At 37.7% G+C, this 13,582-nt stretch overlaps 1 protein-coding gene across 3 annotated transcripts in view; it reads right to left on the bottom strand.

Annotated features, from left to right (window-relative positions):
* Positions 1-13,582, bottom strand: part of LOC126248021 (uncharacterized) — a 405,163-nt gene that overhangs the window by 104,113 nt on the left and 287,468 nt on the right. For all 3 annotated transcript variants that reach the window (XM_049948611.1, XM_049948610.1, XM_049948612.1), the window contains 3 exons: positions 8,636-8,836; positions 4,293-4,431; positions 4,040-4,187 (listed from right to left, as the gene is read on the bottom strand). In XM_049948611.1, coding sequence (XP_049804568.1) covers positions 4,040-4,187; positions 4,293-4,431; positions 8,636-8,836 — 488 coding nt within the window. The remainder of the gene's footprint in view (positions 1-4,039; positions 4,188-4,292; positions 4,432-8,635; positions 8,837-13,582) is intronic.

Raw genomic sequence — 13,582 nt, forward strand, 5'->3', positions numbered from 1 at the left:
TTATGACAGTAGGAGTAGCGAGCTAGCCAGTGATGTGACAGGCATCACATGACTCGAATGGAGCATTTTAGAGGGCTTTCAAATTATTTGAATTTCATTGCTGCTTTTATAAAAGAATATGGAAATTCAAGAAGGAAAAAAGCATGTTATGAGCATAAAATAACATAATTAACCATTTAAGATTATTTCCAGAAAACAAAGACATTTGATTGTGTCAGTCATCATGTCCTATTAGAGAAGTTAAGTTATTACGGAATATGAGTTTCACCATATGACTGATTTAGTTCTTATTTAAGAAACAGAATGTGGAAAGTCACACTACTGGCCATTAATATTGCTACACCACGAAGATGACATGCTACAGACATGAAATTTAACCGACAGGAAGAAGATGCTGTGATATGCAAATGATTAGCTTTTCAGAGCATTCACATAAGGTTGGCACCGGTGGCGACACCTACAACATGCTGACATGAGGAAAGTTTCCAACTGATTTCTCATACACAAACAGCAGTTGACCAGCGTTGCCTGGTGAAATGTTGTTGTGATGCCTCGTGTAAGGAGGAGAAATGCGTACCATCATGTTTCTGACTTCAATAAAGGTCGGATTGTAGCCTATCGCGATTGCAGTTTATCGTATTGCGACATTGCTGCTCGCATTGCTCGAGATCCAATGACTGTTAGCAGAATATGGAATCGGTGGGTTCAGGAGGGTAATATGGAACACCATGCTGGATCCCAACAGCCTCGTATCACTAGCAGTCAAGATGACAGGCATTTTATCCACATGGCTGTAACGGATCATGCAGCCACGTCTCGATCCCTGAGTCAACAGATGGGGACGTTTGCAAGACAACAACCATCTGCACGAACAGTTTGATGATGTTTGCAGCAGCACGGACTATCAGCTCAGAGACTGTCACTGCGGTTACCCTTGACACTGCATCACAAACAGGAGCACCTGTGATGGTGTACTCAACGACGAACCTGGGTGCACGAATGGCAAAACGTCATTTTTTCGGATGAATCCAGATTCTGTTTACAGCATCATGATGGTCACATCCATTTTTGGTGACATTGTGGTGAACACCCATTGGAAGTGTGTATACGTCATCGCCATATTGGCGTATCACCCGGCGTGATGGTATGGGGTGCCATTGGTTACACGTCCCGGTCACCTCTTGTTCGCATTGACAGCACTTTGAACAGTGGATGTTACATTTCAGATGTGTTACGACCCATGGCTCTACCCTTCATTCGATCCCTGCAAAACCCTACATTTCAGCAGGATAATGCACGACCGCATGTTGCAGGTCCTAAACGGGCTTTTCTGGATACAGAAAATGTTCGACTGCTGCCCTGGCCAGCACATTCTACAGATCTCTCACCAATTGAAAACGTCTGGTCAGTGGTGGCCAAGCAACTGGCTCGTCACAATACGCCAGTCACTACACTTGATGAACTGTGGTATCGTGTTGAAGCTGCATGGCCAGCTGTATCCGTACACACCATCCAAGCTCTGTTTGACTCAATGCCCAGGCATATCAAGGCAGTTATTATGGCCAGAGGTGGTTGTTCTGGGTACTGATTTCTCAGGATCTATGCTCCCAAATTGGGTGCAAAGGTAACAACATGTCAGTTCTAGTATAATATATTTGTCCAATGACTACCCGTTTATCATCTGCATTTCTTCTTGGTGTAGCCATTTTAATGGCCAGTAGTGTACCTTAGGCTATTTGAGTAATACAAAGAGGGACGTCACATCATCAGCATGGGAAGAAATGACAATGGGAATCTGACAGTGTTTGATTATTGGTGTACTACTGTATTCACTTTATGTTAATGATCTGCCATTTTATTTGAATCAGTAGGTAGAAATAGGACTATTTGCAGATGATACAAGCATTGTTGTGTAGCACAGCAAAGAGGCATCAACAGAGAAGATAGTAAATTATGTTTTTGTGAAAGTTACTGAGTGGTTTTGCACAAAAACTTTGAAAAAAAAAACCCACAGTTCACCCACTTTTGTTCTGTCAAAAATATGCCACTTCCTATTAACATAGTATACCAACAAAAAATAATTAACATGGTACAAAATTGTAAGTTTTTAGGTATGCATTTTGATGCAAACTTAAACTAGAAAAACCATTTGGCAGACTTGCTAAAACGTTTAGATTCAGCTACTTTTTCCATAAGAATAATTGCCAACTTTGGGGCTACAGCAGTCAGAAAGTGAACATATTTTGAGTATTTTCATTCACTGATGATGTATGGAATAATATTCTGGGGTAAACCCTCACATATGCAAAAAGTATTCATTGCATAAATGAAAATAATTAGGATTATGTGTGGATTTCAATTATATACATATTGGAGATACCTCTTTAAGTAGATGGGAATATTAACTACAGCCTCACAGTACATTTATTCATTTATGAAATTTGTTATCAACAATCCATCTAAGTTTCAGAGTAGCAGAGGTAGTACAAGTAAAACACCAGAAGAAAAAAAGATCTGCATTGCCCTTTAAAGAATCTAACTATGGTACAAATGGGGTGAAATATGCAGCTATAAAACTCTTTGACAATCTATCCACAGAAATAAAATGTCTGATAGATAACATCTTCAAATGTATATTAAAGAAAAACTGAACATAAATGCATTGTGCTGCTGTATTTGATCACAAATGTGCAATGTTCTCAATATGTTGCAAGTGTCAGTCCTGGTCAGAACAGTGTTCTGTGTAGTTGTGAGTGCATTATGTCTGAGGTAAGCAAGTTCGAACATGAGAAAATAGTTGGTGTTTGTGTGGTGCTTGCTTCCATAACCAAGGTAGCCAAAGTGGTTGGTGTTTCAAGAAACAACCTATCAAAGATTTATACTGCATACAGGGAAAGTGGAAAAACATCATCCACCAAGTCACAACATGGTCAAAAGTGTTGGTTGAGTGACTGTAACAGAAGGTCATTGACGAGAACTGTGATGACAAATAAGAAGACAACAGCTGCAAAAGTCACTGTATAACTGAATGCCACACTTACAAACTCTGTCAGCACCAAAACTACATGAAGGGAGCTCCAGAAGCTGGGAATTGCAGGATAAGCTGGAATTGTAAAGGCGCTCATCGGTGAAGCAAATGCCCATGGCAGGAAAACATGGTGCTGAATCCATAAAACCTGGACTACGGAACAATGGAAGAAAGCCATTCTGTTGTATGAGTCTTGTTGGGCCCTGTTTCCAACTTCTGGCTGAGTTTATCATCCCAAGAGCGAAACATGGCAGGGGTTCAATGATGATTTGGATAGCCATATCATGGCATTCCATGGGACCCAGGGTTACTCTGCAAGGTCGCATTACTGCCAAGGATTTTGTGACTTCTTCTCCTCTTTAAGAAACAGAAGGATGGCCAGTCATCAGATCTCACTATTAATGAGCCTTTGTGGTCTGCTTTGGAGAGAAGGGTGCACGATTGGTATCCACCTCCACCATTGTTACCTGAACTTGCCACTATTTTGCAAGAAGAATGGTATAAGATTCGCTTGAAAACCATAAAACTCCTGTATTTATGCATTACAAGATGACTGGAAGCTGTTGTAAATGCCAACAGTTTTTCTGAAACATATTAGCCATGTTAATGTATTGTGTTTTTGGTGCTTGTGTTTTTTTGTCCACACCCTTGAACTGTTCTATTTTTGTTCTGTTGACATGTTCCACATCATAAATTTTATCATGAATTTAACTGATTAAGCAAGTAACTAACTAACTGACTAACTAACTTAATATTGTGTACTGAGACTACTCTCCTACAGACATTGCTTTCTCAAAATTTTTTCAAAACACTAGCAGTAAATAAACTTGCTGGTAATTATCTACATTATCTCTTACATCATTTTTATAAAGTTGTTTCACTAACAAGTATATCAGTCTGTTAGGCAACTGACCACACCTGGAAGACTCATTGCACAGCTGACTTAAGAACAGATAAAAATACACATAGCAACAGACTTATAATTACAATAGTATAAATAAAGTAACACACCTGCAATAGTTATAACATTCTGGTTCAGTTTCTCTTGTATTAATCTGGCATTATCTCCTTTCAAAATCCCATACTCATTCAAGGTTTTTTTCACACGGTCTAGCAAGGTAACTCCTGGTGCACCTCGTATAAGGCAGTACACAGTAGCCTAACACAAGGAAAATGTATTCCATATAGTTTAATTACTAGTTCATTTATATGATATATGAAGACTGCTAAGTGTAATTACTACTAATTTTTGTATATGACCAACCGTTGTGTTCAGGAGCAGTTCCTCCAGAATAAATGCTCCAACAAAACCAGTGACTCCAGTCAGGAGCACTTTATCACGTCTCCAGTTAGTACCTGAAAGCTGGAAAGATCTCCAGAAGGCCCTAAGCCTTATGTCCATTCTTGAAAAAGAAAAGTGAATTTTTGTAAGTAAATAAAATGTGTTCTACATATGGATATCTTGTGACATTCATTCTCTGCATGCACAACATCAAAATACATTGCTGGTCATGTACAATGGAACCAGTTTAAATAAAAAGCAAAACAAAAAGTACAGCATACATATAACTGACATAACACTGCACTTTAACAAAAAGAAAATGAGTGAAAAGATTACAGTCAGGCTCTAATAAGAAATATGATCATCCAAATAGATGGTGGTCAGAAACAATCTGGAAAGCTTGCAAGGATGTTGCAGGGTAGGTTGTGCAGAGAAATAATTGTTAAGAAAACAATTCGATACACTGCACTGTTTTTTTATTAATTAGCACTGAAGTTAGCCAATAAGACCACTGCATACACAAATTCAAGTGGCCCACCAGACATTGTCACCAACGTGTTTTTGTTTGGTTTCCTAAAACTGAACAAGAGAGTGTTACAAAAACTGGATATGGCATGGTAGTAACCTTACCCAAATATTGAGCAGTCTTGTGTGCATCATCTATGCTATGATAACAACTGACACTAAATTTCAGTGCTAATATGCTAATTAACTTGGAAATAACACAATGTATGGATTTTTTTCTTAACAATTATTTCTCTGGACAACATAGTCTTCACCACCATTTCAAGCTTTGCAGACTGTTTCTAACCACCTTTTATATCTAATACTAATAGTAAATACCATTAATTAATGCACTTATATTCAATAACAATTTACAGTTTCTGTATTGCTTAGTGATCAGGGCGACAAGCTCAACTAAACAATGATGAAGATCAACTGCATGTGCTCAATATAGTTAAGGGTCAGAAACATTGCCAGACATTCATTTTCTTTACAGTATCCAGCAAGAACTGGCTGACTTCATATTCTAAATGTTAAGAGGTATTATCATTCTGGAGGATGATTTCTCCCACTTGGTTTTGGCAAATCACCTAATATTACAATCAAAAGTACCTCTATGCCCCAGAACAACAATGAGGAAGACATGGATGTACATGCATGTTTCAAAAGAGATACCACAAGGCAACACTCTTGAATCCCCAAATTCATCCCTTCCAATGTTTTTGATTGGATGATAATAGATTCCCCATTCTCTTTAAATATGCATCCCATACCTGTAATGTAGGTTACATGCTTTTCTATGTATACTCATGAGACTATAAACATTATCACTGCTTGCTACTAAATTTGGCTCACATTTATTGCAGCTCAGTGAGACCTACTGCATTAAATGGAACATTATTCTACAGATTAAAGATCCCCAAAGGATGAACATTAAGCCATCTTTCCATCACACCCTGTCCTTGACCTGCTTAGGGCATCCCAGGTACATGCCATCACAGTGCATCACATGGATGTTGACTACTAGTAGTTTCAGTTGTTTACTTCTGAATTTGTGAGAGAAAGCCTAAACACTTTACATGTAAAGCAAGGCAGCAATGAAACTATTATATGCTTTCAGGATGCATTTGTCTTCTTATTTATCACAGGGATTCACAGGCCTGGATTTTCAAAACTATTTCACAAAACGATAGATTTTTTGGTTATTTATTTATGTGCATTATACTAGGTAATTGTTTATTTAAGTTAGTATTAAAATGACATCTAGAAATTGTCAAATTCCTTTGCGAAATAGGTACAGTTAGACACATAGTTGATAAATATTACCATACATATCTTTTGTAAAGATTTCGTACCTATAAGCACAAGGAGACGTAGCAAGTTTCATAACCAACAGACAGAAAGGTCGAGCTTAGGCAGTAATAAGTATTCTGATAACCACAAACAACAAGTTTTTAAATTTAAAATTAAAATGCAGTATCCATATTTCAGTGTTTAATTTCTTCACACTGCCTAGTTAGCTACTTTCCTAACAATCGTCATGTTAAATTGCTAAGTACTTTATTACAGATTCTCTCTACTACTTGCTATTAACTCCTATATTAAAAAAAGAATAAGCCTGTGAATCATTGTTTTGCCCATTTTATGCAAAATACTTTTGATTTTTCTCTTGAAGCTTGATACAAAATGGGGCTGATATTTTCCAGTACAGCTTGCAGTGCTGTAGTTTCTTTAATCATGTGCAGTTACTGGGCATTCATTGTAGTCTAGGGGTCTATGAATATTTGTTAAAGTGTACAGTTGTGCAGAAGCTCATCAGTTATACTTCTATACCACGATTGAATGAAAATGAAATAACTTCATCACAAATGAGGGTTGCAGAGGTCACAGACATGTGAGAATTACTTCCATATGGCATGGTGAGAAAGACATGTGCATTTGAAACAAATAAGAAATTTCGTAACAATTTGACACTAGAAAGGCAACTGTAATAATGTCCCTGGTGATTTGTGTGTTATAGGCTTTGGGCTATGGTCCAAGAGTCTAAGAATTTTTAAGTGCCCAACATGTCATCCCACAATGCGGAATACATCCTCAGAGGCTATAAAAGTGTAGTTAGATGGTGTTAAAACTTAAACAAGGATGTTTGCAACATTAAGAGATGAAATGTTGGGCACTGAAACATGCCTTAGACCATGGTGTAATATCCATTAAACAGAAATAATCAAAGATGTAAATACTGGCCACATTGTATTGTATAACCAACTGAAATAATAGTTCATATATCATGCTTCAAAGCCACTCATTTTTCTAAATGGGATTCTAAAATAATATCCATCTATTTGGTCTTAACACTAATTAAGTACTACATCTATGTACTCTATTTACATCTTTATAACGTCAATTCTGAAAAGATTTCCTTGGAACTCATGTGTATTACCTTCAAAAAGTATGTAGATTTTATAGACAACAAAGACAGAAATGATAACATAGTTTACTAACAGTGGGATGTTGTTCTAAGGAAAGATGTTCATTAACAGATATTGCATATACATCACCTGACAGAAAAAATGAAGTAACTAGAAGGGGATGGGAAAATGAAATGAAACTTCGTGAGTGAAGAGGTTATCTGAAATTTCAGTGATTACAATATCGAGTCAAATTTACAAAGGATGTAGTAGTATGAGCTCACTTATCAGTATGAAATTGCTTCCCCTTTGGCCTTGATGTATGCACTGATTTGGTTGGGAAGAGTGTCATAAATCTGATGTATGTTCTCCTGACGCAAGCTGACCCACAACTGTTGTAACTAGTTCTTGATATCCTTCATCCTGGTACTTGGACAGAGTTGACATTTGAAATGGTCCCACACATGTTCTATCAAGAACAGGTATGGGGATTCTCCTTGCCACAGGAGTACCTCAACATCATGCAGACAGTTCACAGAGACAAGTGTCATGTGTGGATGTGCACTGTCCTGTTGAAAAATCGCACAAGGATACTGTTACATATGAGGTAATACATGAGGATGCAAGATAGCTGTAATGTACCACTGTGCCATCAGAGCTTCCTCAGTCCCTGCCAGTCATGACCTGAATTCATACCCCATGGATCCCCACATTGTGATGCTAGGAGTAGCATCTCTATGCCTATCATGAACATAGGAAGGAATGGACCTCTCCCTAGGTTGCCGTCATACTTGTTGATGATGGTCATCTGGGATAGGGCAGAACCGCAGTTCATCACAGAACACATTGTGACATCATTCATCAGCAGTACATGATGGCAGGCACAGATGTGAAGGGTATGCAATGAGCTTGGTGCACAATATGGCAATCCTTCCTTGAGATGGTCAGAAATGGTCTACTGGAACACTGATGATGTCTGTGTCTGCCCTCACATTCCCATACAGTGAAACGTAGGTCACTGCCATGTCCGAATGTCTCACAAATCTGGATATTGCATGATTCAACTAGCCATGCTAATTGAGACCCACAATGAGGCCCATTTCAAACTCTGTTAATTGCTGCTAAAGCTATCTCACACCAGCACATGGCATGTCCAAGTCTTTTACAGTGATCGCTCGACAACTGATGCTGATCGTGCCCCTTATATACCCTATCAGGCATGACAACAACACAAAACATAAACACCACTCAGGCACTTTGGTAATCTTTTTTACCTGTCATATAGAATTGCAACTCTTATCATTTGAAATTACACTGACATTTGACCATGTCCTCCAGGTGCTTCAATTTTTATATATATATATATATATATATATATATATATATATATATATATCACATTAAAATACTTACATATCTTTCCCCTGACTGTGACGTTCAACTTCTGCAGCCAGATCAAGCTGGACTGGATCACCTCCATTAACTGTTTCAGGGTCTTCAATAAAGGCTGCCATGGATGAAACCGTTGGATGTTTAAATAGGTCACTCATTACTAAATTGACTCCTAGTTTCTGATTCATTTCATTTAATATGCGTGCTGCTTGGAGTGAATGCCTAATATTACAGAAAAAGAACGTTTTGTTGCTAAAAGAGAGAACTGAATGAAATAATAACACATATTAAGATCCAACAAGACAATTAATTTTACAAATAACCATATAGTTCTGTCTACCCTTGATCTACAGAATGTGCTTCCAACAAAAACAGATTAATTCATAATCAATAAACTACAGTGGGCAAATGCAGCACTGTACTTCACAGTGCTGTGCTGAACACATTATATTTGTGCATCTGAGGCAAAAAGAGAAATCAGCAGTGGCCGTGCACAGCCTCAATGAAGAACATATCTTTGATATTGAAAACACTAAGCTGTGTTGAGTGTTGTGTTGAGTGAATGGCTACTGGTAGAGTACAATAGGGAATTAATAGAAATAAAGGTTCCCCACAATCTCATCAACAAGGATGACCACCATCAACTTAGTTCAATGTGGAATCCTGCATTAGCAGCAGTACCTCAAGAGCAAGGCCAGCCAGGGTCACCATGTCTGGCATATCAAGAATACCCACAAATGGAACTGATCACGGCTCCCAGCCTTGACACAACATCCCTCCCCCACCATCAGTGTGCATTATAGCACAGTGTTTGCCCCTGGGGAAGGTGGTAGATACCCCTCATGTATAAATAGAAAGGCACACAGTGCATCTCAACACTTCCCCTGGAGATGACGAATATGAGAGTACGACACTCATCAAAATTTCAGATTTTTCAAGACTAACACCTAGCTGGAAACCCATGGGTTTTTCATCAGTAGTATATGCTGGGAAAGTCTGCATTCACAAATACATGACAGGCTCATGGAAGGATGGCACACTGGCCACAGAAAATACCTTTTGCATTTGATCATCTCACATGACAGATTTCTCAGTACGTAATTTCTTCCTGTGAGATTTCGTCAGGGAAAATGTTCATGTCCATCACTTCTAACAATTTTCTAACAATTGAGAAGCTGTATTATCACACTTCTTGAGAACAATATGTCAGACCTGCTTAAATAGTCTTTGGTTAGAATGGGATTATTCCCTGGATATATATTACACTACACATGTATCTTACATCAAGTGTATCTAAGGCCAGAGATAGAGATTAAAAACTCCAAACCCAGTCTCCAAGACTTCATTAGATCATATGTTTTCAAATAGAAAATAGCTAGTAATTAGCAGTGTCCATTACAGCATTCACAGTACTTAGCTTGGGTGTAGCATTTAGTTTTGTTAGTTTATTATGTACTTCCATGCAGAAGTGAACAGCAAATTTTTACTGCTTTCAGAAGTGCTATTAATTTTTCAACTGCTTTTGTATTTGAAAGAGCTAGTTTTGCATCTCACTTTCATCAATAGATATATTGTGGGTGCAAGATGGAAGAGATGACTGCTGTTTGTAAACAGTTGGAAGCAGCACTGAAAGTTGACAATAGTTAAAAGCCTTCCTAGGAGTACTCTGAGATGCACCAGTGATGGAGTGGTGGGGTGGTCTTCTGTTGCTGCAAAACATTGCATTTCTTGCCAGACATGGTCTGTAACAACCTCATTTGGACACTAAACTGTCACCTAATGGTGACTGTTGGGTCATTCCATTAGCTGGAACATCTTCTTTGTTGAGGACTATGCTTAAAAAAGGGGGTAACAAAGAAATCAGTTGTAAGCAGTTTGAATCTTAGGCATCTGATGGTTCTTCTTAGGCCAATTAATGCACAAAATCTGAGGGTATTGTTGGTTATTTCCAGAGACTGTCAGAAGTAATGCAAACAGATGCTTAGCTCATGGGGCCTCGGCACTGCTGTTCATTTGCAGTGTTGTTTGAAATACTGATCAGGATACTCTGGCCAGAAGCTAACTATAGGCTCTAAACTGCAGACTTTGTCAGTATTGTGAGGGGTATACCTGTATATTCACCAATTGCACTAGAGATGGAAACTTGTTGTACTGCACTGGTTAGATCAAGCACGCATTGTGTGCAATGGAAGTGGTTACTTAGGTGGCTGATTATGTGTAGAATGTACATGGTGTTTTCTTTTAGGATGGGTCTGTTAGATCCTCAGGTTAAAACCCCAACATCTCACTAATCTCTGTCCAAGAAAGCAGTCATCCGCACATAATATTAGGGAAAAATTATTTTAAACCTGAAACAGAATGTAGGGAAGCTTTCAGGAACATAAGGAAAAATATCAGATTGACAGATTAATTTCCCAAGGAACTGGAATATTTAAAGCAACAAGCAGAAACATCACAACTAGTGATGTCACAACTGAATCAATGTGAACTCATGTGGGCAAAAGTAATGGGCGATGGTGGATTTAGAGTAATAACTGAATATTTCTACAGAATTAATTAATTTATTTATTCATCCAGGGATCATTTCATAATGATACCTGAGTTGCCATCATAATGCAATGAAAATAAATATTTAAAAATATACATATATAGAATTCATAAGAGTGTTTTATGAGGATAGTAAAAATGGACAGTCGTGGTCTGGCTGGAGGAGCCATTCCAGCATTTGCCTGAAATCATTTAGGAAAACCACAGAAACCCTAAACAGGATGGCTGCATAGAGCAAACACCACCCTTCTGAATACAGGATCAGTGTCTTAACAACCACACTACCTCATTACTTACACGTGTGAAAGTAACGATATATAAGGCCTTTAAAACAAAGATACTTACATAGAGTAGCCACATACTATATTAATATATTGGTGGTTTATGAAAGCATTAATTTCAGTTTCTCAAACAAGCATCTCATCACATTCAAACTCACAGTAAGAATTTCACCTTTAAACAAGCACGACAACCTTCTTAAATAAAAAGAACAGAACTAGTGTTGATTTTCCACTGGTGAATCTAGGACAGGACATAAATTTATGATGGATGGAGAATATCACTCCAAACATGATTCCATACGAACAAGTGTTGGTGTAGTACTGGAAATTCTAAAGTTACTATTAAATATCAAACATTTTAACACACACATCAATCATATAGTCATTCAAAGGTAGTTTAAACACCCCCATGTTAGCGTAGTAATTGAGGGTGACTTTACTTTGCTTGGTATTGATTGGGTAAAATAAGCATACATAACTGGTAGTAAAGACAAACACTCTTGCAAAATAATATTGAATGTTTCCAGAATCCATCTTTCAATCTGAAGCTGTGTGTGTGTGCAGTTTTCAAACTTCCTGCTGGATTAAAACTGTGTGCTGGAAGAGCAATTGAAACTGGAATCTTACTTTCTGTGGGAAATGATCTCATTAGCTTAACTATCCAGGTCTAGATAGTTCAGTCAATAAAAACTTTGTCCACGAAAGGCAATGTTCTGGATATGAGTACTGGTATGGAGTTTTAATCCACCAGGAAGGTATGATATTGACCCTGAAGTAGGTCAGAAGCCTTTTCAGTAGATACAGAAGCAACAGTCTGGATAATTGACTGATCTGACCTTGTAACTGATTCCACCATTTTGTTGCTGTGCTGTTAGTGAAAACGGCTGAAAGCAATGGGGAACTACAGCTGTTATTTTCTGTGATGGCATGTAGCTCTTCTGTTTTTGGCATGAAAGATGTTCACAGGTCCAGTGGCTGTTTGCACAAGAAGAGGCAGCCTAGTGATCTGTTGCCACAAACCATTAAAATGTATGGGAATGGCAGATGAGACGGATGAGAATTCTAATTCACAACGCCCTGTGGAGTATATATGCAGATGTACTGCAGATACATTCAAAGCTGATAAAAATTTAACCTTATGAAAAGAGTCAATAAATTATTAGCTCTCTTTTTTTAAAAATAAAATGTTAACCTTTCTACATCTGGTGTAGAGACCTTAATAATAATATATAAGACATTAGCACATGCATGCGGGCATTGTTGCCATGTTCCATATGAAAATGGAATAGGCTAATATTGGTAAAAAGTAAGCTCTTCCATGCTCAGTACTGTTGCTTGTGGAGGATGACAGCAGATAAATTCTTTCAACTACAGTGAATTGCACAGGATTTTAATACTACAAAAGACCCAAGAGCACTACATACATTTCATATTATCAACAGGAAATCTGTCAAAGACTATAGACACGCAGTGAGAGCTATCAAATCACATCACTCAGACAGTGGATTTTGAATATTGAGGTGGTTAAGGAAAGTGAAATAAGTAAGATAATCTTCACATTAAAGAACAAATACTCAGCTGAATGGGATGGTACATTGAATGCTGCAGTTAAAAAATGCTTAAAAGAAATAATTAAACCACTAAGTTACCTCATAAACTGTAGTACTGCTGAAAACACTTATACTAGTAGTCTAAAAATAAGCACTGTTAAAGCAGTGCATAAGAAGGGAATTACAAAAGAAACTTCAAACTACCACCAAACATTGATGCCTACCTTCAATAAGGTTTTTGAAATGATATTCATTTCTCAGATCTATGTTTATTTTACACAAAATATTGTTAACAGGCAGACACCATGGCTTTACAAAAGATCATTGTGCAACATCTGCAGTTACTGAATTTCTCCATAAAGTGTACATCCTCCTAGATGAAGGAATGAGGACAACAGGGATATTCTTAGATCTTTCCAAAGCCTTCAACTCAGTCAACCATGGGCTGCTCATTGAGAAACTGAAGATATACAACATAAAAGACTCATATATGCAGTTAATGTCCACATACTTAACGAACTGTAAGCAGTGCTCTACATTTTCATGCAAAACAGATAACAACATCATAATTTCCCATATTTTAGGGATAC

The sequence above is a fragment of the Schistocerca nitens genome, chromosome 3 (genome assembly GCF_023898315.1).
Source record: "Schistocerca nitens isolate TAMUIC-IGC-003100 chromosome 3, iqSchNite1.1, whole genome shotgun sequence".
Lineage (NCBI taxonomy): Eukaryota > Metazoa > Arthropoda > Insecta > Orthoptera > Acrididae > Schistocerca > Schistocerca nitens.